Here is a 25,009-nt window from a genome sequence, read left to right as displayed (position 1 = left end):
AGCAAATGATACAGAGCAGGATTTAACAATTTGTTAACAATACGGTTCCAGCATAAGTCCCGTGTAATTTTGATGGAGACGGTCACCCATGCAGCTACGTGGATAATGTGACGTTAGGCAATAGGCAGCAGCAATAGCCAGGCACCATAGAAATGTTATGACAGACCACAACTGGTTTGGATAACGCACAGATTTTGCAAAGACACGGTGTATCTGGCTGTGGCCAGGGTTTAGGAACAAATTCTCATTTGCATGGATCCATATGCATTTCCTGTGGCTCACCACCAGGCCTTGGGCCACAATCCCAAGGGACCCCAGAGCGCTCGGCAAAACTGGCTCCAGGTTCCCTGCACAAAAACCTGCAAACATCAATGAACAGAAACGTTATACTTTGGAGATTTCTTTTAGTGAGAGGGAAGCATCTTTGTCCCTAACCCCATAACGTTCTTTAGTGAAGTAACAGTTTTGGAACAAAATCTTAACAGCACCCTATTTCTTTTTCTAAAAAAAAAAATAAATAAAATAAATTAAAAAAAAAAATCAAGCTCTTATTGCAGAACACGTCCCAGAAGGCAGCCCAAGCCCACTGCCAGGACCAAGGCTGCACACCATTAGGCCAAAATAACTACAAGGATGTACATAAACATCACACGCGGGAAAAAATAGAGAAGAAAGGGCTGCAACAAATAAGCACAGCGGGCTATCACAGCAAGTTAGACCCATTTCAAGATGCATTGCTGGGTTTATTCATATTGCAAAAGTCTGAGGGAGCAGAGGAACAGACAGCAGTAGGGCTGCAGCCAAAAGAGACAGGGTGAGACAAACCATTTGTAAATAACAGTGAAACAAGTGAAGGGTAAAGCAAAAACTGAGAGTCAAAAATGAAGTTAACTGAAATCAGTTACTAAATTAAGACAGAAGTTCATTTTTTTCCTTGTTTTCCTATGTATTACTAGTTTTGCATCATTATTTCTCTCTGCAGCTGTGAACAAAAAATTTTTTTTTTAAACTGAAAGCAACACTGCCATGAAGTCAGATGATTTCATGAGCTGGGGCTTTGAATAATCATCAGGTTTGCAATTAATAACCTGTAACCGTCAGGTTGCCTGTCAGGTGGTAGGGTTGCAAAGGCCGTGCCCTCAGCTGCCGCAGGTGGAAGGCAGCAGCGTCGCTGCCCGCCACGGCTCCAGCACTGCCTGGGAAGACCCCAACATCCTCCGATGCCCAGCCGCTGCTGATGGCCAAGGGAGAGATGGTTGAAATATTTTCTTTTTCCACAAGCCGTTTTTATACTGAGTGACATGAATTCAACTATTTTGTGGGTATGTATCAAATAACATTTTTGCAGAAGGGCAATACTAAACATGGTCCATTTCAACTTCAGAATTTTTACTTTTAAGTCCTAATAGTTTAAAGTAATTTTCCCTTATATGAAGGCCAAATCCGTTATTTTTCTAGGAGAAGGGCAAGGGACAAGATTGGACAGAGTCATTTGAATATTCCGTTTTCAAAGGAAATGAAAAGTACAACTTCAGAGGAGTCTCACATTAGAACTTTTTCTTTTAGCCAGCCTGGGAATAGCCTATGTAAAAGCAGTAAAAGGCATGGAATTTTGAGGACCAGGCAAAAGCAAATACCTTCCTGCGTGTTCAGGTAACTCTGTGCTTTTTAGATTTCCCAAGGAGTTACTAACCTATTAACGTTTTCCTTAAGATTAATCGTTTCAGATGACAGACAAGTTCAGGTCAGAGTTTAACTGTTCTCTTCAGTGAATGGAGCAGAAGACATTGTTCCTGTTTCGTATTACTGGCACAGCTTATAAGGTAGTTGAGCCGCAAAATAACGTACCATCTAAAACATACAGTAGAGGAAAAGCATTAAGGTAATGGAAACTCAACATTTCTAATGTTCCAAACATATAAATAGAACCCGAGTCAGTACATTAGACAATTGACTGGCTTTGCTTGAATGCACGCAGGAATAAATGGAAACATCCTTATTTCCTATCCCAAGGGGCAATTATTTCAGAGCCTGGTTTTGTGCATTAATAAAAAGCAAGATTCCATTGTCTGGTAGCTAAAATATCTTACTATATATGCTGTATAAGCAGTCCAGCAGCAGAAACAGAAGAAAAACCCAGAACTCTAGCATCACACTCTCTAAGCGAGCTCTTACCATACCTAGCATATTTCTGTGTGTATATGTAATTATAATCAATGAAAATATATTATCAGAATGGTATATTGCTCGTATACTTCAGAAGTTCTGCTGGTCATCACATGTCCTGGCTGCGCTTGTGTCCACAGATGGTTCAAAATGCTTATTTCTCAAATGCTACAATGAGTCTGACGTGCAAAGACTGGGATTTCACACCTCTTTAGGAGAGAAGGGGACTGGACTGCAACTCAAAAAACAGCTTGCTTCCAGCTCACCACTGATACATTCATTCCTTTCTTTGAGCTTCCCTTTCCTTTCTTCTCCCTGCACACCTTCAGTAGTTTGCCTTTACCCTTTAGAAGAAAAATAATGAGAACATAAAAAGAACTTAGAAACAAAGTATTCAGAAATTGTACCTATTGCTGCTTCTCCACATCTGTGAAAGAAACACGCTGCCGTGATGTGAACCAAATTCTTACTCGCAGTTATGTCCAGTGTCGTCATTCATGTTTGCCCTAGCCACACGCCTGACGGCTTAATCGGGTGTTGAAATGCCAAGGACAGAATAAAGCCCAGGTTCATGTTGTTCCTGTTTTAGAAAGCACTGAAAAAGTAGGGTTTTTTCAGGAAGGTTTGTTTGGTTATTTTGCATCCGAGACACTGAATGCCACTGAAAGCCTCAGATCCTGCCTCACCACTACGGCACAGAGTGCTTTGGGGACTTTCTGCAAAATGCTGTAAACTTCCTCAAATCAGTAAAATTGGGCTGAAACCAGATGGGAGACCTATCAAATTTCACACGCCAGGATTTTGCAAAGATTTGTCATTAGAGACAGATTATTCTAATAAATTCAGATTCACTAGAAGACAAAGCTGGTAGGATTGATTTTTATTTAGAGGAAGTCTTGCAGTTTGTGTTTAAGCTGCCTATTTAAATAGGCAGCTAGCATGCTAATGACATCTTAGGAAGAAAAAAAAGATTCTTGGAGATACATGATGTGTTTAATTGAAACCATTAGTTTTACTGGCAAACAGCTTCGTATTTCTGTTCTGTTAATCCGAACAAAGTGCTGCAATTATGACTCAATACATAATGTCCTCTAGTGCTACTCACCCCACATTCCCGAAGTATAGAAAGAAAACAAAACTGTTTTCAGTTAACAAAACATTCCATGCTTCTATCCAGAATACTTTTATTATATGGTTATCATATACATCAGAATTATATTGGGAACATTTACAAATATGTAAAGATAGTTCAGAACCTCCATTATTCACATACACACTAACTCACACACTCGTTTTGCATGTCTAGTCAGTTATCAGGTGGATGATGCACAAAATTATTGCTTTGTGAACATACACCTCAGATTAGATTTAATCTTCAGTGGCAAGAATTGAGATATTTAAAAAAAACAAGTCTTAAATACCCTGTATAACATACCTGTGCATAAACCTAAAGATATGTTTAGCTTACCCATTACCTTTGAAATACTTACCAAAATTAAAATTTGAAACCCATTTATAAAAAAAAAAGTATTAAAAAGTTCACCATTATTTACAAATCCGATTAAATTACACATAAATAAATATTTACATTCAACACACTGCTTCCCTTAATACACATAAAGCCTCCCTGGAAATATTTTTTGGCCTTAATAGGCAAAAAAAAAAAAAAAAGTTATGTGCCTATTCTTTCAAGTTTCCCCCCCCAATTTAAAAACAAGAAAATATAAATATGTGAATAAAGCTGCAATATCCTTAGACACAGAAAGTGAGCTTTCTAAAAGCATTTTCATTTTGAACTAGTCCTTGTTAAAAAAATATCAAGATAACATCCACTGCAGCCAACATTACTGCAGTTTTTAAAAGCCTGAATATTTCCATAAAAATAAGCATGTCAAATACCATCAGATAACTTTTAAATCTAACAGGATTTTAGTACTCTCCTATGGTAATCTGAAAATAAAGGAAAAAAAACACCAACAAAATAGAACAAAACAAAAAAACCAACCCACAGAATAATCTTACTATTTTCAGGTGTTTATAAAAAATTTTAATGTACATAAATCTATATACCATTGTTTAATACTGCTTTATTGTTACTGTTGCATTTAGAGAGAATAAAACCCTGAAATTGTATCAGATAACAAATAGACTTCCAACTAAAATCTGCATCTTAAAAACTATACGTGAAGCTGGTCACCACTAGATACTTAGATGTGGAAAAGGAATCTAAATATATCTCTTTGTATGTTTCCATCAAAAACCCTTTATAGCACCACTTTTACAGCAAAGGATTTCCATACACTCGTACCAAGTACTTATCTTCTGGTAATTGCTTCCACAGATAAGGGATACTGCAGCTTTTAGAAAGACTTGTCTCATGGATCCAGGGGGAGTGAAGATCCTGAATAAGGTGATTTTTTTTTTTCCTTTTTTCCCCTCCTTTCTTTAAAAAAACCAAATGAAAACAAAACAAACAAAAACCCAAACAAAACAAAACAAAAAATTAAAATGAACCCAAATCTCTATGTTCCCCCCGGCAAGAAGATCCCAGTCTGTGTTTAGGAGGAAGAGTTTAAAGTCTGGTTTCTCTCCTTTTACTTCCTGTGCTTGTCCATTTTATCAATGGTTTTGTTGGTTTCTGCAGGACTCTGGTCGCCAGCGTTCATGTACGTTTTGTCTGCTATTTTTAATGCTTCATTTAGGTAGTTCTGGACGGATGTCATGGCAGCGCAGATGGCAGCACTCCCAAAGCCATGTGTGATCAGGCTAAAATGAGTCAAACAGCCCTGGATGCCAGGGTCCAAGATGGGACTAGGTCTCGTGTTTCCAAGAGGAGTTCTGTCCTGAGTGAGGAGGTCTGTGAATTCCTTACAAATCTGCCTGCAAGACACAAAGGGATCACACTTTACACCATGGTGGGAATTTATGCAAAAGCAAATAAATAAATAAAAATAACAGAGGAAGTCCGTATCACAGACTTGGCAGTTACGTGGATATTAGTTCTCAGAAATTCATTACTCCACCAGCAGCGTCGTCTAAAATTAAAGCCTATTTATTAGCATCCGTTTCTGATGAATCTTCTGTTCACAAAAACTCATACACACTCTGCAAAATAATCTCTGCACCTCTGGTGTCTGGCTGGCTCTGCATCCTTTGCTCTAGATTTTAAGGGGGGAGTGGGAATTGAGGGCTGGTTTCTATGAGAACATCCACAGCTGCAGTTAAGCAATTTAGAAAGACTAAAGCAGCTGAATAGGAGATTCAATTTAGTTGTGCATATTATATGTATATGCCCTCTTTAATAGAGACCTAGGCCCTGATCCTGCAAACACTAACACATATGCCTGGCAAAACATGAATGGTTAATAATGCTCAAGCATATGTTGTTTGCTGCTTGTAAATCTGTCCCCTTGATGGGATTTCACAGGAGCTGAGCAATCTTAACAGAATCATCACTTTATCAGAATTTCTCAATCGCAAACATCTTCCAAAAGATTACTGTTATTAGTGCTAAAAACAATACCAATAATGATAATACCAAAGAGCAGCAGGGGCAGCGCTCAGTAAAAAGCATAATGTTCAAGAAACAGGGAAGAGAGAGACTATATTTCTAAGAGATATTTTTGTCAAAGAAGGTCTCTTTTCAGGGAAAGATGTATTAATTCAGCAACAGGAGGAGTGTGTTTTGCATGCCTGATCTGAGCCCAAAGTCAGGGCAACTCTTCTCAGCAGTTTAAGCAGGCTTTTCTCAGATCCTCTGCAGAGCGAGGGTGCCTTCAAAAACCAGGAATAGCACTAACCCCAAACCAGAAAACATCTCAGACCAGAACAGATCATGAACCGAAGGCTTTGTTAAAAGCTCAGCCTGGGAAGGCTGGGGGGGTAAGGGGACAGCAAGCACTCCAGCCACCAGTTTCAGATAAGCGTAACTCAACACAGGTATTTCCTACCAGAGACCTGTTCAGTACGTGGTTTATTTACAGGTACAAGTGTCTGCAGAACAGCCATAACGAAGCTTCTCTCCTTTACACCCTTCCCTCCCTGTTCATCAAGCTTTGCAGTAGGAATTTTGTTAAGTACAGGGACATTTCACATCTACCAAAGGTTGGCTTTCACTGGACTATAAAAATCTTCAGCTGTATAGTGAAAAGGGACTATCCACAGTTCGTGACTCCCTGGTGTCCCATGGGGGAAACCTGCGTGCTGCTACTGCCAAAAGCACTTTAGAGGACACGGCAGCGGAGCTTCCTTTGCCCCCAGCACGCCCACCAGTAGCTCTCCTTGGAGATGGCCCTCTGGGCTGCACGTACGCAGAGGTGGGTGAACCATCTCCTGCTCCCAGCCCTGACACTGGTTCACATTCCCAGGCCACACCTGCCCTCCGGGTCCTCAACCCTGTCAGATCTAGGGACATCTTTTTCTTAGAGATACAGCTGTCCCGGTATAGGACTTTTTCTGAAGTTTTTACTCCAGTTAAAAGAAAAAAAAACAGAACTGGTCCAAACTGCTTTAGAGTTATTGTACAGGCTTAGTATTATTATTGGTTCAGACTGAAATAACCACTGCCATAGTTGAACTCAAACCAAAACCAAATAAAAAGAATTGCTTCATCTCCCTGATTAAAATTACACATGAAAAAGTACCAAACTGTCCACAGTCAGATACTCATGGTCAGACAAAAGCATCTTTAAAAAGGAGAAGAAAAAAGAAAAAAATCTAAGCCCAAAACTTACTTTGCAGCAAGAAGCATATTCTTCCTGTTTGCCATCTCATTGCGGCCCATGTGTGGTCTAGTTAAATATTCGGCCACTGCTTTGGAAGGAAACTCTGTCTCACAAACGTAACCAAAGTCACGAGCAAGATGTACAGCTTCACCTGGCATGGGTAGAAGGGAATGCTTATTAAATGTAGTTACATCTATTTGTTAAAAGGAGATCAGGGAAATTAAGCAAAATACCGTGAATTTTTGAAGTGTATTCCTATTTTAGAAAGGGACCCTGCTATTTTACCACCATACCACTCGTTACCATTTTTCTAATTGATAGATCAGTGTTTCTTTGTACGTTTGCATCAAGAAAAAAACCTACATGGTGACTGGTACAAAAAAATAATTCTCTTGCCTTTATACTGGAAAGAAAAACCCCTATCTCTAGGCAGATTAACTGTGCAGCAAAGACTAGAATTCAGTCTAGATCAAATTGTCCACTGATAAAAAACCTGGGAACTACATTCCACTTACATAATAAAGGGTTTATCAGTTTAGTATATTTTCTAAATACTTTCTAATAAGCATTTTCATATAGAAAATAAAATTGTAAGGTGTATAACTAGGCCACTTTTTTTTTTTCGTTAAGGCAATTTGATCAGGGTTAAAAAAAAATGATTGGCATGATCAGTGCATTACCTGTAACGTACATGTGCGCATGTACACACACATAAGCTCTCTTAAACCCAACTTCCAAAGAAAGGTTTTAAATGGAAGGTGCTGTATTATTTGAGCTGATGTAGAAGTGAAATAGCGGTAAGGTATTGTTAGGTCATTTTTCACTTTTCAGTTGCTGCTTCTATTCCTATTAAATTGTACCACTACCAGGAGCTGCTTTAAACAGAAACAGAAAACATAACCACACACATACATATATATACACCCTTCAAATCAGCTTAACTGATAGAGGGTCCACATAACATGTTACAGATTAAAGGGGCTCCAGTTTCCTATCAGGAAGTCAAAAGCTATAAATCTCACTTTATATGCTTGTTTATTAGACAAGCTTCTGAGGATACCGCTGAGGTAGGGCCAGGCATTGGAGTCAGCTGCTCCGGACTTTTCCCAACAGGGAAAAGTTTCCGAATAGGGAACCAAACCCACTAATATGATGAGTTTCACCCCTTTTGCCTTCCCTGCCTGTCCCTGCTCACACCCTTAGGAAACCTGAAACAACCAGCCCCCTCGAGGAACACAGACTGGACGACCGTGGATTTTGAACAGCTTGGCATATAGGAGTTACTGCATCCCTGCTAGCATCCTTGCGATGCAGCCCTGAGGAAGAGGAGTATTAGCTGGGTTTGTGCGGGTAGGGCCCCGAGGCCAAGGGCTTAGAGACCAGATTGAAAGGGAGAAGAAGGGGAGAGGAGCCCCCCCAAAAGGCAACCCAGCTGTTAGTTGCTGCAACGTTCCCATCATGCTCACTTTAAAATAAATAAAAAACTCTCCATTATGTTCATTGACTTTCTAGCCTTTCCCTGCTTTGCCTAGAGGATAAAAGCTGTACACAAGGGAAAAAAAAAGTTCATTTTTAAGACACGTTCAAGACTGACCTTCCACCAAAGACGTCAATAGCGTCACATTTGCAGCTTTCCTTCTACCAGCGGGAAGATTCAAGCCAATTTTATCCAGTTTTTCTCGTAATGATCTGCCACCGTTTTTAGATTTGGCTCTGTAATTAAAGAGAAAAAAAATGGCCTTATTTATCTTCACGGAACACTTATTTTTAAAGATGAGAAATTCCAGTTACTGACATTCAATAGGGTTCTACTGGGGGGAAGATTTTACTGTTTTTTAAACAGGCTCTTTTCAAGTGACCTACTTTTTAAAGGCTCTACTACAAACCAGCCAGGATGAAACACAGCAGAGCTCAAAATCACAATATTTCAAACTGCACCATCGAAACCAACAGCTGCAGAACGATCGCTAGCCAAAGTAAGTGTATGCAAAAAAGGACATATAAAGTGTCCTCGTAATGATTAATCAAGACCCCGAGATTTAATCAAAAAATCATTCCATGGGGAAACAGTTTGTCACAGGAATAAGAAAGCTCCATGAGCCTTTTGAGACAAAAATCCAGCTTTAAACAGAGAATGAGAATTGCTGCCAGAGCTGTTAATAGCACTTCTTGAGAAGTAGCAGCAGAAGTGCAAAGAAGTTTTATTTCCAAAGCCTATTAGGATTCAGTGTTGTTGGGCTTCTTAAAAATAAGAAATTTGCTAAAAGGCTTTCTTGGCTCCTCGGTGTGCCGATCTGGCTGCTCACACACACACACAAGCACGGGGGAAAAAAAGAAAAGTCCCAAACAATAGACAGGACGGGGCTGGACGGGGCTGGCTGTACGGGGAGTCGCAGCCCACCCCAGCCTACCTTCGCAGCACTCCTCCTAGCAAAGAGGCGTTGAGACACTCGGGGGGCGAGAGCCGCCTCTGCACCTCTGCGACTGTCACTTTGTATTTCGACGTGGAGCTCAGGAGGGAAAGTCTCCCCGGAACAGAACAAAATACTTCATTGGGGTTTATGACCACTCCAATTAATCCATCCTTTTGGCAGGGGAGACTCAGAGCACTGTTTTTCGTTAAGGAAATGGGACCTGCGGGAGGAGGAGGGAAAGCAGGTATTTTATAAAAGGGAAAACCAAATAGGAAGCGGCAAGTGAATTTCCTTTCTACAAAAAGAGACCGGGAGACAGGATTTCGTTTTACATTAGCTGCTCACCCCGCTGAGCCCCGTCCCCAGCACCCATCTGCAGCACGGGGCTGGGCTGCAGCCGACAGGTCCCCACAGCTATTCCCCAGGAGCTGCATTTTGCCACTCTAAATTTCGAGGAGCTGCCCAACACGACTAAGAACACTTTTTTAAAAACGCACAAAGTACATCTCTGAAGCAGCATGCTGCAAGTTAGCAAATCCGTACTTACAAAAAGCCCGATACAACTACAGACTCCAAATCAGCATCCTTCAGCTACTGCCACAAACTCTTTCCGAGCCGGGGCAGGGAGAAGCCTCCCAGCTCCTGCTGGGCTTCATCTTCCACCTCGCACACGCGGATTTAAGAAACCGCCTTTGGAATTTAATCCCGACAAATTCATAGCAGACAGTAGGACAGAGAGAGGGATGCAGCCCGGCAGAGAACTGAAAGTAAAACGCTGCTCGTTAATGGCTTCAGCCTTTAGGTGAGCAGGGACAGCAAAGGCTTTGCAAGGAGCAAACCACAGATCCAGCTTTTCCAGCCCCTTGCGAACCCACCCAGTTAATCCCCAGATCGGAAAGGGTTAAAGAGCCGAGGTCGGCCCCGCTCCCCGGAGGGGGAAAGATTTTTCAGGGGGGCATCTGACAGCGAAATTATTCTCCCATGAGCTCAAGGCAGCAATCAGCGCCCTGACAAACACTTCTGCTTTTCCTCAGTTAGGTATTTGTTTGAAGTCTTCAGAGGAAACTTCCACTGATTTTTTTTTTTAAGGACAAATTTGTTTAAAAACAAAAGCAGGGGGGGAAAAAACCCTAAATGACTGTAAATTGAGTCAATACGTCTTTCTCCTTCCTTAAAGCCTCAGCTACAAAACCATCTCGATTAAGATAAAGCCGAGCAGGCTTATGCCAGCGAGCTCATTCCCTTCTCAAGTCTTGTAGAGTTGAAGAGGGGGGGAAAGGAAAAGAAAAAAAAAGAAAAACCACCACACCAACAAAAAACCCCAAACTGTCTTCGAGTGCTAGCAACAACAACAACAAAACCACACCAAAAAAACCTCAACAACAAAAAAAGCGCCCCGTGTCACTTGTCACTTTACACACACGTATTCCAGGGCAGCATTAAATTCGGTCCAAGGTCCTGGTTTCGATTAGAGCCACACACAGTCGATTGAAGCCACACACAAGAGCAGGGACTCGTCCGTGGGAGGACGGCCAGTGTCCCCCGGAGCAGCCTCGCCGCCGCCGGACCGGGGCGGCCCCGGGGTTTGTCCCCGCGGCAGAGGGGGACGGGGCGGTCCCCGCCGCCTTCCCTCGGACGGCGATAGACAAATCCAGCGACGGAGAGAGGGTGATAAAACCCCCTCCACCCTCCCGATCCGAAAGGATCCGTCTTTTAAAAGATAATAAGGCGTCAATTCACCGGTGCGTCATTAAACTTCAACTATTGACAAGGGAAAGTAAACTGCAGTGGCACCTTACTGACCTTTTCTAATGACTGTCTGGTCATGCATTAATAAGTGTTGATCTTCCACATTCTGGAAAGAGAAAGGGGAGAAAGTTTCGCACCCTGAAAAGCTGAGAGGGAACGAGCCGGGGGCTTTTGGGAAACCCACCCCCGCCCCCCGCGTCCCCGTTTTCAGGACAGAAAGGGCGGAAAGGCGGGTTTCGCTCCGAGGATGGGGATGGGGCAAGCGAAGCTGGGATGTGCCGATGGGGACGGTGCCTGGCTCCGCTGCGGAGCGTTCGGGCACCTCTGCGGGCCGGGGAGCGCCCGGGGCCCGAGGGGACGGTGGGGGGTGGGGGGGAGGGGTGTCCTTACCTGCACCTCCTCCATCTGGTGGGCCATGTCGTGTAGGCCCAGGTTATCGGCCAGCGCGGAGGCGTCCAGCCCGTGCCCGTGGGGCAGGAGGAGCTCGGAGCGCCGGTACGTTTCCCTGCGGCCGCCGGCTCCGCCGCTCTCCAGCGCCGAGAGGTGGGGGACGAGGCCGGGGCGGCCGTGGGGGGCGAGGCCGGCCGGGTCCTGGCTCTGCCGGTTGGGCCAGGCGCTCTGCTGCTGGCTGGGGGGCGGCGGCGGCGGCTGGTGCAGCGGGTTGATGGAGAAGGGGTCCCCGAGGTGGGAGTAGGGGTCGCTGGACTGGGAGTAAGGCAGCGGCTGGTACGGGGGGGGGAAGTAGGGGGGCTGGAAGTCGGAGGCGCCCGAGTGGGAGAGCGGCGGGGCCGGGCTGTACAGGTGCTGGCTGACCGCCGAGAGGTGGGGGAGCCGCGGGTTCCCGTTGCTGCTCCCATCGTGCCGGTCCTGGAACGCACAGAGGGTGGGGGAGAAGGGGGGCGGCCGTCAGGGGGGCTGAGGCGGCAGCCTAGGCTCGGGGGGACCCGCCGGGCACCGGCCGCTCGGGACCGCGGGCGATGGCACTTGCTGGCACCGGGGAAGGGAAGAGGAGCGCAGAGAGCCGCCCTGCTCCTGCCCAGGGAGCCTGCCCTTTTTAAGGCGCTTCGCGTAAGAAATCAGCCCCGCTCCCAGGGAAGAGGTTACAGACCAGTTCTCACTGCTCTCCTCATCGCGACTACGACAGACTAACCCCCACGCTCGTGCGAGTCATTGGAAGAATCATTAAAAGAAGAAAAATTGAAATCAGCGACGCAGCCCGATTTCTCCCGCGCTGTCCCGGCCGGGGAGGAGGCTCCGAGGCCGGGGGCTGCGGACCCGCTGCCCTTGGAGAGAAGAGCCCCGGGCAGAGCAGGCCGGAGGCCCCAGCACCCCGTCCCTCCACCCTCCCGAGGCCCCGGGAGCCGTCCGGGACGCACAGCTCTCGCCCGACGGCTGCTGGCGCGGCAGGGAAGGACGGCGTTTCTCCCTCCAGCCGTCCCATCTCTGCTTCACTCCCGATTTCAAATCTCAGCAGTCAAAGCTTAAACGTCTACATTGAGCTGATCCAGGGATTTAGCAGCTTCTGGCTTCACGGTCATTAAAATAACAGGGCTAGTTAATAAGAGGTGAATGGGGTCCCAATGGAGCGTGAAGCGGGGACTGCAGCTAATCTGTAGGAGCCAAGCAGGCGGACCGCGACCAGTGGAGCGGGGGGGAACACGGCGGGACGGGACACACACAGCCGCCTTCGGAGAGATCAAAACCCGGGCGCACCTCACGGGGGGTGGGAGACGCTCCCGCGGGGGGGGGGAAGCGTGGGAGGGAAGGTCCGAGTGGAAGGTCCGACTTCTTCCGAGTGGAAGGTCCGAGGGGCGGCCGGCCGGGCACTGCCCGGCTTCGTCCCCGCAGCAGCTGCTACCTGCCGGCCGGCTCCTCCACACCTCCCGGCCCTCTCCCACCCGGAGCGGGGCCGGCGCCGCTCGGCGCCCCGCAGCCCGGACCGGTCCGACAGGCTAGGGCACTCGGCACCGCGCTCCGCAGGGGGGGCTGGGGGCTGCCGGGGGCTGCCCGCCTCTGCCCTTGGCCCCGCTGCTGCTTCTCCCCCGCCTGCGGGGGGGACACCCCGCTCCCCTACGGCACTGCGCCACCGGCCGGGGGGGGGGGACGCGGGCTCGTTCCTCCCAGCCGGGGTTTTCATTCGCGTCTTATTCAAGAGTTCGAAAAACTCGGGGGAAAAAAAAAGAAAAAAAAAATCGTACCTCCAAAGAGAAGAAAAAAGACAAGGAAAAAAAAAAAAGAAAAAAAAAGAAAAACCAACCCGGGGTCTTCGGAAGGGACAAATCCCGCCGGCGGGGAGGCAGGAGAGCCGGTCGCCGGCTGGGAGCGAGCGGGGAGGGAGGGCAGCGCGGCTCGGGGGGCGGCGGAGGTCCGCGCTGCCCCACGCCGGACCCCCCCTTCCCCACTCCTGACCCCTCCCCGCGCCTCTCACCTCGCAGTCCTCTTCATACTTGACATTATCTGCTAGTTTCCACAACATGGCGTCCAGCGTCCAAACCAGGTGTGCGGTGCCGAAAACAGACGAGAGCTCAGCCCCCCCCCCACGGGCGGTAAATCCACGTCGGCGCTGGGGAAGAGGAGCTGCCCCCCGGACGGAGCTCAGTTGGCAGGCATGAAGGCAGATGACGGACTAAACCTCCGCGCTAATGGTCACTCGGGTTTTTTTCCCTGCCCAGACGCCCTTAATGGCAATAGGATTATCATAACTCCTCCCCAGGGATGGCTCGGCAGCCGCGGCCGCCAGCCACTCAGGAGGGAGCGCGCAGCCTCAAGCCACTCCTTCCGCGCTGCGCTCCGCGCCCGCGGAGGGGTGGGCAGGCAGCGCAGAGCCGGGCCCCCCCCTCGCACTCAGGGCGCAGTCCTGGCCCGCGGGGAAGGGGTCATGCGTGGACGTCCCCCCGGCACCCACACTGCAACGAGGCGGCCCCAAAAAGCCCCCCCTCCACGTGTGGGATTTTTTTTTGGGGGGGGGGAGCAGTGTTGGGTGTGCCCGCCCCACGCGTGGAAGGACTTTGCTAAAAGCCGCGTGGGGAGGCGCAGCGCCGGTGCCCCCACACTCGGCGGCTTCTGGGCGAAATAAACTCGGAAAAAGTCCTCGTTGGAAAAGCGAGAAAGTCCGAGCGCCAGCCTGAGTTCAATTTGCATAATTGTCAAGAGTTTGAATTACTGATTACAACTTGTAAGCTACCAATGTTTAAGGTATAATTTACTTAATTATCCGACGAGATTATTGCAGTTGTGTTGAATCCCGGGTAGGTAAAGCAGCATTGATTCAGCGTCCCCGATTCGGGGCTGAGTTGTGCCCCTGGTTCCTCGCATCATTATTATTACTTTTATTTTTTTAACGAGAATCCCGCCTGTCTAACCTTTTCGCGCAAACTTGGGGCTGGGGAAGCAGGTGGGAGGCGAGACAGGCATTTTCGGATGCCGTGAGCACACTTCCATCTAAGCTTAGAAAATACTTTCCTGCCAAATTGCTACCTTTCTGCAGCCATTTGATCTATGCAGTTATGTGTGTCAGACAAAATGAACATCGTTTGCAAAAGCAACGACTTCTCCCAGTGTTTTAAGGCGCATCCGGATCGCTGCTCATTTACATGAGAGGAGCAAGTGTTTGTTTATTGTGCAGGGACAAAAGGTGACCCTGGACGGTGCTGGCTGCGGAGATCTCGGCGATCCCTGTGCCCGGGGACCAGCCGCCCGAGAGCTGGTATTAAAGGCCCGAGGTTGACCCATGTCTCGAAATTTAAAACAGTTCACACTTCCCTCGCTTTTTTTTTTCCTAAGGATCAGCGAAGAAAAATAACAAGAATAATAATTAAAAAAAAAAAAAAAACAAACACCAACCCCAAACACCAAAAAACCCTCCATCCGACTAAATGAATGATCTAAAAATAAAACCGAGGAGGACGGGGCTGCTGGAAGTAACTGCTGGAGGTGTTATCTGCCTTATCTAGCACGCAGGTGCTGATTTGCAGCAGTCGCATTAAGCCCAGCAGCAGCAGGGACTCCGCATTATCATTTTTGGTGGAGTCCCTATTTATTTTTTTTAAACGACGGTGTTTTTCTTCCAGGGATGTTTCTTTGAAATGCAGTTCCCGACGATTATTAGCGAGTGTGCTTGCGCTGCTCCTGGCGTCATTAAGACTAGGAATCTAAATAATAAAAGACAGGGGGAGCTTAAAGTTCATTTGTATTAAAGGGACAAGATGGATTTAGAAAGAAACGAGGAAGGGAACCGTCGGGCTTCCCAGGTTTGGGATCAGCTCTTTTTCCTTCCGAAGAGACCCTGCACTGCAGCAACGCGGGTCATTTTTATCATAACCTCAGCAGCCAGATTTTCTTTCTGCTCAGAAATGAGAGGCGACCATGATTTTCTCATTCTTTACAATTACCAAGGTCTGAGCACCTTCGTTTCGTTTCTTTTGGTGGCCAAAACTACGAAGATGAGTTCGGTTTCTTATTATTTGTTGTGTATATATAAATAATATTTATAAATAGAGGCGTGGAAGAGGATGAGGGATTTATAAGAAATTACCTAAACAAGGCGACCAAAATAAGCACTCCGCTTCCTAGAAAACAAACCGAGAGAGCAGAGAAGAGGCTAAGCACGGGGAAGTTTGAGACAAACTTTCCCGTCCATCCACTTGCTCCTCGGTCCCTGCCCGCAGCACCGGCAGCTGCCGGGGACCGGCACGGGGTGGGGATCCCGGGGGAGCAAACAGCCGGGCCGGGCGAGGCGAGGAGAGGCGAGGGCAGGCGCCGCCCGCCGCCCGCCGCCTCCCGCCGGTGCCCGGTCCCGGGGGCTCCCCCCGCGCCCCGGCCGCCGCCGCGCAGGTGATGCCGCCCCGGCACCGAGCGGGGCTCCTGCCCCGGGTGCTTCTGTCGAGGGATGCTTTGGTTAAATAAGCGGCCCGGCATCGGGGCGGCTCAGGCCTTTTCGGGGGGGGAGGAGGCTTTTTGAGGCTCTCCCTCGCCGAAGCGTGGCTTTCCGCGGTCCTCTGCCTCCGCATGCCACCCGACAGAGCAGCGGGCTGCGGCCGGGGGCCACGGCAAAGCACAGCGGCGGCAGCGCCCGTCCTCCGCCCGGCCCTGCCCTCCCACGCCCGGCGAAACTCTCCCTTTCCAGGGAACTCCCGGGCACAGGACAGGCAGCCAGGGCTGCCGCAAGGACACGGTACCTCCCGGACACTCCCTTTGAGACACGGGTCAGAACTGTGCAGGAACCAAGGAGCAGCCAGGGAGGTGGCTCCTGGCAGGTGGCAGCTTTATTCACTTATTAATTAAAAAAAAAAAAAATTGGTGCCCTTATGTTGGGGACATCCCCTGTTTCCAAGGAGAAGTGGTTCCTCGCTTCCCGGGGGCTTAGTTCCCCCGCACACCTCTCTTTACGAGGAAGCAGTTTCCCTTGGGGGACCATAAAGCACCCCCAGGTGTGAACACGCTCTCGGGAGGGGAGTCAGAGCCCACTGCTGAGCCTCTGTCACTTTCAGTAGTTTTCCTCTTTGGCAGCAATTAAAAGAGAGCGTGGGGATGCTAATTAGTTACATCCCTCTTCCTCTAAAAATTATTTAAACACACACATATCTGTATCATTAACGAGGCTGCAGCAACCTGTCCGGATTGTCGCCTCGGCTCCTGCAGAGCTTTACAAAGGGAGCTGCTGCCCCGCGGCCCCGGGAGACTTTCCCTGTAACTTCCACACCGAGTCTGCGGGGAGGGGCGGAAAGCGGGGTGTCCCCCCCGCCCTCGCCCCACGCAGCGGAGCCCGCCCGGGCTGCCACAGCCCGCAGCGGCAGGACCCCAGCCCAAAGCCCGGGGCGGGCAGAGCCGCCCCCCGCCCCGGCCGGGCTGCGGGGGGGGGGGGGGGGTGCTCCCGCTCAGGCGGGACGGCTCCCGGGGGTGGGGGGTCCCCGGGGGACCGGGACAAGTGCAGGGGTACCTACATGCCCGTCGATCCTCCCCAGCAGAGCCATGGGGCTGCGGCGCCGGCAGCTGCCTCCCCCGCGGGGCCGCCGACACCTGGGCGCGGAGCAGCGCGCCTGCGCACCGCATCCGCCCCCCTATCAGCCCCCCCCAAACCCTGGCCCCGGCAGCCCCCCGCCCCGCCGGCTCCCCAGCCTGGGAGGGGGACGAAGGGACGGTCCCGCCGCCGCGGGGCTTCCCCCGGCGGGCTTTATTCTCGGTGGCTGCCGCGCACGGTCGTTCCCCGCCGCTGGACGGATCCCACCGGGCCGCGGCAGAGCCAGGACATTTTAAAGAGGTTTTTGCCGCTGATCCGCCGTTTCTCTTCCCCTTACGGCCCCCCGGGGGATGGGGGGGGGGGGGGGGGGGGGGGGTGCGTGTGCGTGTGCGTGTTTCCCCGTGGCTGCTCGCACCGGGAGCATCCCTGACCGACGGGAACCTCATCCTCGCCCTCTGCCCCCCCCCGCGGAGGGCAGCGGCCGCTCGGGAGCCGCTGCCTCCCCCGAGGCTCCCGCATCCCCGGGGCTGGCAACGTCGGACTCGGGCAGGCTCTGGGCACCCACACCACTATTACATCAGTATTTGAGGTGCGGCGGGGGAGCCGGAGCCCCGCCGGGGGCTGCGAGTGTGCCGGCCCCGGCCCTCGGCCCCTCCGCGGTTTGCCCCCCAGCAGAGAAAGCGAAGCTGATGGGGAGCGGGAGGGGATGCACCGTCCAGCACCCATCACCCGCCCAGCTCCCTGCCTCCGCTTCCACCCCCGCTTCGGCAGGAGGCGAGAAGAAAGCGTGCCCACACCGCGGCTAGTTTTTTCCCAACCTATTAATTTGCCTAATAAACACGATTCCAGCTATGTTTTCTTTCTGCTCCTTCCCGGTGGAGCCGGAGGAGCAGTGTCCCCTGGCCATAGCGTGCCGTGAGCCTGCAGCGGAGAGGATGTGTTTAGCAATTCACGGGCAGAAGTGACAGACTTTGACACCAGGCACTTTCGGGCCCTAGGTTAGATGCCGCATGGCATGTGGCAGAGGCTCAGCAGCGATGCACAGCTGCCTCGGGCTCCTGCAAGGAGTTTCTCTGGCTTTTGTACGCAAGAAGTTTTGTTGAGCTGGATGGTTCACGGCAGGAGGCGGATACCTGAGATGGAGGGAGCTCACACGAGCCTGCCTGCAGCCACAGCATGGGACAGGGGCGAGAAAGACCCAAATTCCGAGCCTGTCCCTGTCCTTGAGGCAAAGAATGACCACAAATGTGACTGCAGCTGCTTTTACCTCGGTCTCCTCATTCATAAAACAAGGGTAATAATCGCAGTGCTGGTGAGAGCTGGATTCTTATCAGGTGGGACCAAGGGAGAAGTGGGAGCCATGGTCCCCAAGACCCTTGCATCTCTGCTCAGTGATCCTGAGGTACCTCCCCAGGGCTCTGACATTTTGCCTGCAGTGGTGTGTGTGATCGCTCCATTCTGGAGGGATGCGCTGAGTTTTTTTATTCCCTCCATTTCATGTCCATTAGGAGCAGCAATGCCATGAACTTCATTGCTGTTAGCCAGAGTGTTGCTCCAAAGGATGTCATTGCTGGACTATGTGTAATTGAACTCAGTTCGTTAGTGCAGGAAGCAGACTCCACATCAAAAAAACAAGATCAAAAAACAAAACCAGTCAAAACACCACAATGCTAAATGTGAAATCAGGATTCATATATTTAGTCAGGCTCTTTTCTGAAAGCAAAAAGATAAACAGGCTCTTGGCACAATATGCATAATTCATACTTTAAAAAATAAAGCCTTGGTGGATCATACATTCCTACAGCTAATTGCTTGTACTACAATAAGAAAAAAAAGTCCCAGTACCACAAAAAGAAAGAATCCCATAGGCTAAAACAGCAGAAAAACAAGTATTTCAAATACAGACACAGAAATGAGCTGAAAAAACATTGCTCAGCCCAATGCAGGCTGTAGCTGATACAAATCCTTCAATATGAGCTTCCCATTCCTTTTGCCCTTTTAGAAAAAGGAGCGGGCACTGTCACTGAGCTATACTTGCACTGTAAAAACATCTGCCATGAGATGCCCTCTTTATCTTTTCCTCTGCTTTCAGGGTATATGCAGTCTATATGGTACCTTAAATGATGCACCACGTTTTACGAAAACAACTGCTGGGTCACAACGGTGATGGTTTGGGGAAGGTTCCTCCACTGACAGAGATGGGCACCAGGTACAAAAGGTCTTTTCCATCCCCAGCTTTGAAGGGTCCTGCAGCCTGTGCACCTTCAGGGAATCAATCAAGTGTGTTAAGTGTGTTTTTTAAAGTATCCACTTCTCCATGTACATACATGACATACACACAGACATGCACAAGTTTAAAATCCTAATAGATAAATAATCTAAACACTTTCAAAGATTATTTTGAGCACAATATAAAGGAGTTCAGCAGAGATGCAGACAGAACCTGTACAGTAGGAATGGAATTTACAGAACAGTCAGATGCCTTATTCATAGTTACCTTTCACTCTTCAGTCGTCTTAAAGGGGTCATGAAATCAGTAAACTGACCTCAATGTCAGGGAAATGGGTCATGTGAGTTGAAGCTGAGGATTTTCCCTGTAGGCAATTTAAATAAGTAAAGAAAACAAATTCAATTACTCTTTTACTTCCATAGTCCAGTTTCTTGAAAACTCCTAATCCCTCTAAATAGCCAGTCTTCCCCAGAGTCTTCCATCAAAGCTTGGTTGGACAAAATCTGAAATGTATCACATATGGAGGAAAAGCTCAGAGGGACAAAAAATTTAGAGACAAATACAAAACTCCCAAACTCTTTGGCCATTTTCTCACTTGGCAGCAAAGAAGAGCACAAGGCCCCTCTCTTCCCTTCCATGTCCCCGTTAATAGATTACCACAGGCATTTGCTTAATTGCGATGCACTGGAAAATACAGAGGGTTTGGTAGCACCACGCTTCCTCCTTTGTGGTGTTTCTCCATCGCTGATATGCTGGTGAGCTGCAGCTCTATTACATGGCAAGATGAAGCAGAGCTGTGTGGGGAAAAAAACTGAACTGCTGGCAAAAATTACATCAGTCAAAACACTCCACCTAATGCGCCCTGTTATTTATAATCACGCTAATAAGGCACTAGTGAAGGGCTGTCAGCGCTATAAAATATCAGGTGCCAGCAAATACCTCCAAATTCTTCCAAACCTGCTCCAAGCTGCTTTCTCAAGGACTTGATTCTGCAGGTGTATCTGCAGAGACGAGAGTCCAGGACGATGTTGCACTGTTACTGTAGCAAATATATGCAGAGTCTGATTTTTTTATATATATATAGCTCTATTTTTTCCATGCCAAATTATTTGCAAAGCTTCATGCAGCGCTACTGCTGCAAAGGCACAAAGGAGATACTCTGTGGTGTAAGAATTCACACTACTTAGAAACCTCTTATCTATGTTCAGCTAATTGCATGCAGTTTGATTACAGAAGGACGCAGACTTGGGATGTCCAGGTGCTTTTTTCTGTATTAAAAACTTGCACTCTTCGCTATTCAGTAATAAAATGGAGGCAATATGATTCAGGGTGCTTCAGTTCAAATCTGAATTCAGGCAGCCTTTCAGGCATCTTAATTTTTGGGCTTCCAAGTTTTCCTCTGTCATCTCTTTTCCCCTCTACCTGTGCACATGCACCCATGCTCCAAGATTTCCCATCACTGCTGCTGTTAACAGAGTTTTGCACGAGAACACCACTGGGATCAGGCAGCTATGGCTCTCCATGCCGGATCCCTAGCTCGCTCTTTGCCTGTGCTACATTTCTACCTGCTGAAGTAGTGAAAAGTGCCCAGTATTATCACTCCAGAGAAGCTGAAGTGCTGTATCAAAGGTATTTGCTGGATTTCCAATCTCTGACATAGCTGTTTCAGGAAAGAGCCAAGCGTTCCTGTCCCATGGGATTTAGGAGCCACAGTCCAGACCCCACCGGCCAACACAGTTCAAGCAGCTTTAAATCTCCTACTACTAGTACAAAAATCTGTCACTGGAAAGCACTACGTCAGTATAAATTCACTCTACCAATGCAAACGTATTAAAAAAGAGGGTGACATTAACTTGGTAGCAGCAGCTTTATGCTGCATATCTTTTGCCCACACCACTGCACCAGACATGGTCCATCATCTTGTCACCAAAACAAATTTACAAAAACTCCAAAGCTGACTCTAACCACGTGCTTTGACTAACTCAGCAGAAGGGGAGCTGTAGGTCCACACCTGGTCCAGATCAAATTTGTACTGTTAGAAGACTTGGTGGTCCAGAGAGCTGAGACTAATGACCCTGGGAGCAGAGCCTTGGACAGCAGCTGAGGGAAGTCTAGGAGGTAGGAGGGGACATAAGAATAGCTGCTCCCTCCCTCTGGGGCACGGGGAATTTTTGCTTTGGGGAGCCATGGGGCAAGGGTCTGTTGAGGAACGAGAGGGAACCTGGAGGGCAGGGAAGGCAGTTTTTACAATTGAGAGTCATATTGGTGCAAGATGGATGGTTGCCTTTGAAAGCCAGCCCTGATGCTGAGAGGAGAGGAACGAGGCCACCACTTCCTTGTGCTGGGCTGCATTAGAATTGAAAACAATCACAGCGGCGAAACAAAACCAGCCCAGCTGAACAGATGCAAATCCAGGGGCAGACACAGGCTCAAACCAGGTCAAGCTGCACCCATGCAAATTACGGGTTACCCCAGAGCGCAGCATGTCCACGCCAAGGGTGTGTGCTGGTGTGCTGCCAGAATGACCTGAACTCCAGCCTGCGTCCAGGCTGTCAGGCAATGCTTGCCCCGGGGGGAGCCTGGCAAACTGCCCTGTGCAGGCACGGCGAGGCTCTCGCGACAGTCCCCTCGCCGAGTGCCAGATGCATCTCTCCTTGGAGACTCTGCCCACACAGCTACACAGCAAAGCTGCGGAGAGAAGACTAGCTAGCCCGAGGGGAGATTTGCCAGTATAGCTAGACCGATAAAGCACTCTTGTGTAAACACAGAATACACCAGCTAAAGTGCTCTTCTGTCAGCATAGCTTATCCCAGCATAGTTTTGCCAAAGGAATCCTCGCTTGCATTTCAGCGAGACTGTAAATCTGTTGTAGCGTGGTTAGGAGCCGCTCAGAGCAACATCACCGCAAACAGCACAAATCTCTTCACCAGTTCAAGTTTGTTCCCAGGTTTCCAAGGCACAATGTTGTTCTCTGGGGGAGCAGGTATCATCTGCTCTTTCCCAGCCAGCATATAAAGCCACCGCAGCCACCATGGTGGCCAGCGAAACATGGCCATGAGGCCAAAGCCCCCCAGAGCCCCCAGTGCCCTGGGAGTACCCAGGCTCCTGTCCGTGCCCAGGGCACCAGTTGCCACTTACGCCTGTGGCTTGTTCCAGCAAAGAAAGCCAAACCTCATCAAGCCCGCAGTGCCTTCTGGAGCCCAAACCTGGCCCTGCTTAATAATGGTGGCATGTAAATAGTCACAGGGAGGCTTTGCAATGAATGGGCGGGAGGGGTGAGTTCACGCTTCTGCTGCCACAGCTGTTGGCCAGTGGTGGCTTCCTGGGAGACTGGGTGAAAGAACCCCAGCCTATTGACTTGTCTATATAAAACTTTTTGCACTAACAGGGAAGGGAGAGTACTTGCTTTTTTAAATTCTGAGCCTTCCCTTCCTAAAAGCAATGCCCCAGCTTCTCTGGAGAGCACGTTGTGCCCATGAGCCTGGTCAGTAGTGAGGACCGTGTCTGCACACAAGCAGGGGAGAATTTACATCTTCAGCAGCCTCAGACTGGCTGAACATCTGCCACGCTCTGCTGGTCTTCGCCAGCTCTGCACTTCCTGCGCACGTAGGCAGCATGCTGTCTTCCCGTCCCAAAAGTTTGGGGACGCAGTATTTCTTTGTTTATAGTGGGGAAGCAGGAAACAGGGAAATGTAAAGCATATCTACAAGCTACAAACAGCTCCAGCTTGCCCTACCCCTGCCCCAAGCTGGCCAGATGTGATCTGGGAGCTCCAGGAGCCCTTGCAGCGCCTGAGACACCAATTCCCTACCGGAGCAGGCACACTGGCTCTGGCAGAGCAATGGCTGGCAGCCTCCCAAACCCGCTGACACATCGAGCTAGTTCAGAGCAGGCACAGAGAAAACTCCGGTCTCTGCAGACATGCCCAAAGGGTCTTGCTCAACACAGGAAGGCTGTGATGGCAAAGAGGTGATGCCCGCTCTGCTGAGACCTGGGCTGCGACCACAGCCTCATCTCGTCCCTCGGACATAGAAAGTCCCTGGGCGGAGGCTGTGGGCTGTATCACCCTGTTTAAGCTCTGCAAGTGGGTTGCGGCACACGGCTCCCCACGCACACACCTTGCTGGCGGGACTGGACCATGCCAGAGACCTTTAGGCTCCAGTCTCAGGACAGTCTACCTGAAGCATGCAATTGATGCTCCTTGTAATTTTACCAGAGCTGGTGCCATTGCAAATGCCATTCTTATCTACCTAAGTACAGATCCTCTCCTGAATTGTTAACAATGTCATGTAGCAATTTGTTATATAAGCTCATTAAGTTTTTAAATGTATCTATGTTAATAGGAACATAAATATGGAAATCTTAATTTCAAACCTGTTTCTGAAAGCATTAGCTGGGAAACTAGTCTGAGAAAAAGCAAACATGACCCAGGAATACCCAGGGATTTATTCAGGGTTTAAGTATCACTGTGATGAATAGAGCAGGAACGGGGCTGTCAGGATGCCCGAGTTACGCTCCTCACTGATCAGCTCTGTGACCCTTTAAAAGCACACTCTTAACAGAGGAACTTCAGTCACTTTGCACTGTTCTTCCTATCCTTAGCTATGCTACAGTGACGGGCTACTTTTATTTCTATTATTTTTTTCTTTTATTGCAGGTGGATGATTAACACAAATAAAAGAACTCTGGTTCTCCAAAGGAAACAGTGACATTGACTGCAGCCCAAGTATTCCCAAAGAACAAATGTAAACAGCAAAATGCATTAAAAAAGGGTTCAGTTGTATTTCACCCATATTCATTTTCAGCATAATTTATAGTAATGAATATTTTTCAGGTGTATTCGTGTTTGGCTTGACCTCTTTAATTTGGTGGTGTAACATGGGAGAACATTTACACACCTCATGATCTCGCCCCAAAAGGAACGGGCTAGTTACGGAGCTCTCAGACCAGGCTCATCTGCTCCGGTCCCTCCACCATAGCTTCACCAGGAGCAGCTGCATAAGCTGTAATCATTGTATAGGCACATGAGATACGTTTATACTGCTATTGGTACATCACCACAACTCTCTCAGTGCCCGCAGATGGAAGTTAATGTTACGTTACAATGGTATGAAGTTAGCTGCTCCATATTAATTCTCGGTGTAAGGTTGTGCTGCCAGAAGATGCCAAAGCCAGTCTGAAGGCATCTGGGTGCCAGATGAGCAATTCCATGCCCACATTGAAGCAAATTCCCTCCGTTGGTTCAATGTTATTACATTTTTTAAGGGGTGAATTGGCTGGGGTACTGGTAAAGTGCATATTAGAGCAGGACAAAGCATCGTGCTGGAGTATGTGCTACACCACGTGCTCTGTCTCAGCAGAGATAAACGTGTCCTTGCATTCCTGATGCTCATCGGATGCGTGATGCTGGACACCACGGCCGTGCCCAGATTCACTTCTAGTGAATGTGGCCTCAGGCTGCTCTTCTGCAGGCAGCTGCACCAAGGCGGCTCACCAGTGCCAAAGGGGGGGGGGATTTGTCTGTCATCTCTTCTTTCTCCCGCTTTTGGGCTTCCAGCAGCAGGATACAGCTTTTGGCACTAGTTGGACCCCTCCATGCATTGCTTTTGTGTGTGACTTTTCTGCCAGATTTCTGCCAGAATTTTCTGACTTAAAGTGGCCCATGGAGGACTCCCATAGAGACCAGACACCCAGTAGCTAGCTCCAGTCCTCAAACCCTCTTGCTCTACAGCAGCTTCTGCATTGTTTTTCCATGCAGCCACCCAGG

General features: G+C 48.9%; 1 protein-coding gene across 1 annotated transcript; it reads right to left on the bottom strand.

Moving 5' to 3' along the window:
• Positions 1-4,760: 4,760 nt before the first annotated feature.
• TFAP2C (transcription factor AP-2 gamma) lies at positions 4,761-13,529 on the bottom strand. Its single transcript, XM_075517144.1, has 7 exons — positions 13,482-13,529; positions 11,444-11,920; positions 11,108-11,159; positions 9,302-9,524; positions 8,485-8,603; positions 6,900-7,041; positions 4,761-5,046 (listed from the first exon to the last, which is right to left on the bottom strand). Exons 1-7 carry the CDS (start codon positions 13,527-13,529, stop codon positions 4,761-4,763), a joined length of 1,347 nt encoding a protein of 448 aa, XP_075373259.1.
• Positions 13,530-25,009: the final 11,480 nt, after the last annotated feature.

Source organism: Mycteria americana, chromosome 14, assembly GCF_035582795.1.
Source record: "Mycteria americana isolate JAX WOST 10 ecotype Jacksonville Zoo and Gardens chromosome 14, USCA_MyAme_1.0, whole genome shotgun sequence".
Classification (NCBI taxonomy): Eukaryota; Metazoa; Chordata; class Aves; order Ciconiiformes; family Ciconiidae; genus Mycteria; species Mycteria americana.
This window is presented reverse-complemented; position numbering and strand designations above follow the sequence as displayed.

Coding starts and splice junctions, on each gene's coding strand:
- TFAP2C (XM_075517144.1), bottom strand. CDS start 13,529: ATGTTGTGGAAACTAGCAGATAATGTCAAGTATGAAGAGGACTGCGAG. Junction 11,160..11,443: donor ACCAGATGGAGGAGGTGCAG/GTAAGGACACCC, acceptor TTCTCTTTCCAG/AATGTGGAAGATCAACACTT. Junction 9,525..11,107: donor CCAGACAGTCATTAGAAAAG/GTCAGTAAGGTG, acceptor CTCCTCCCGCAG/GTCCCATTTCCTTAACGAAA.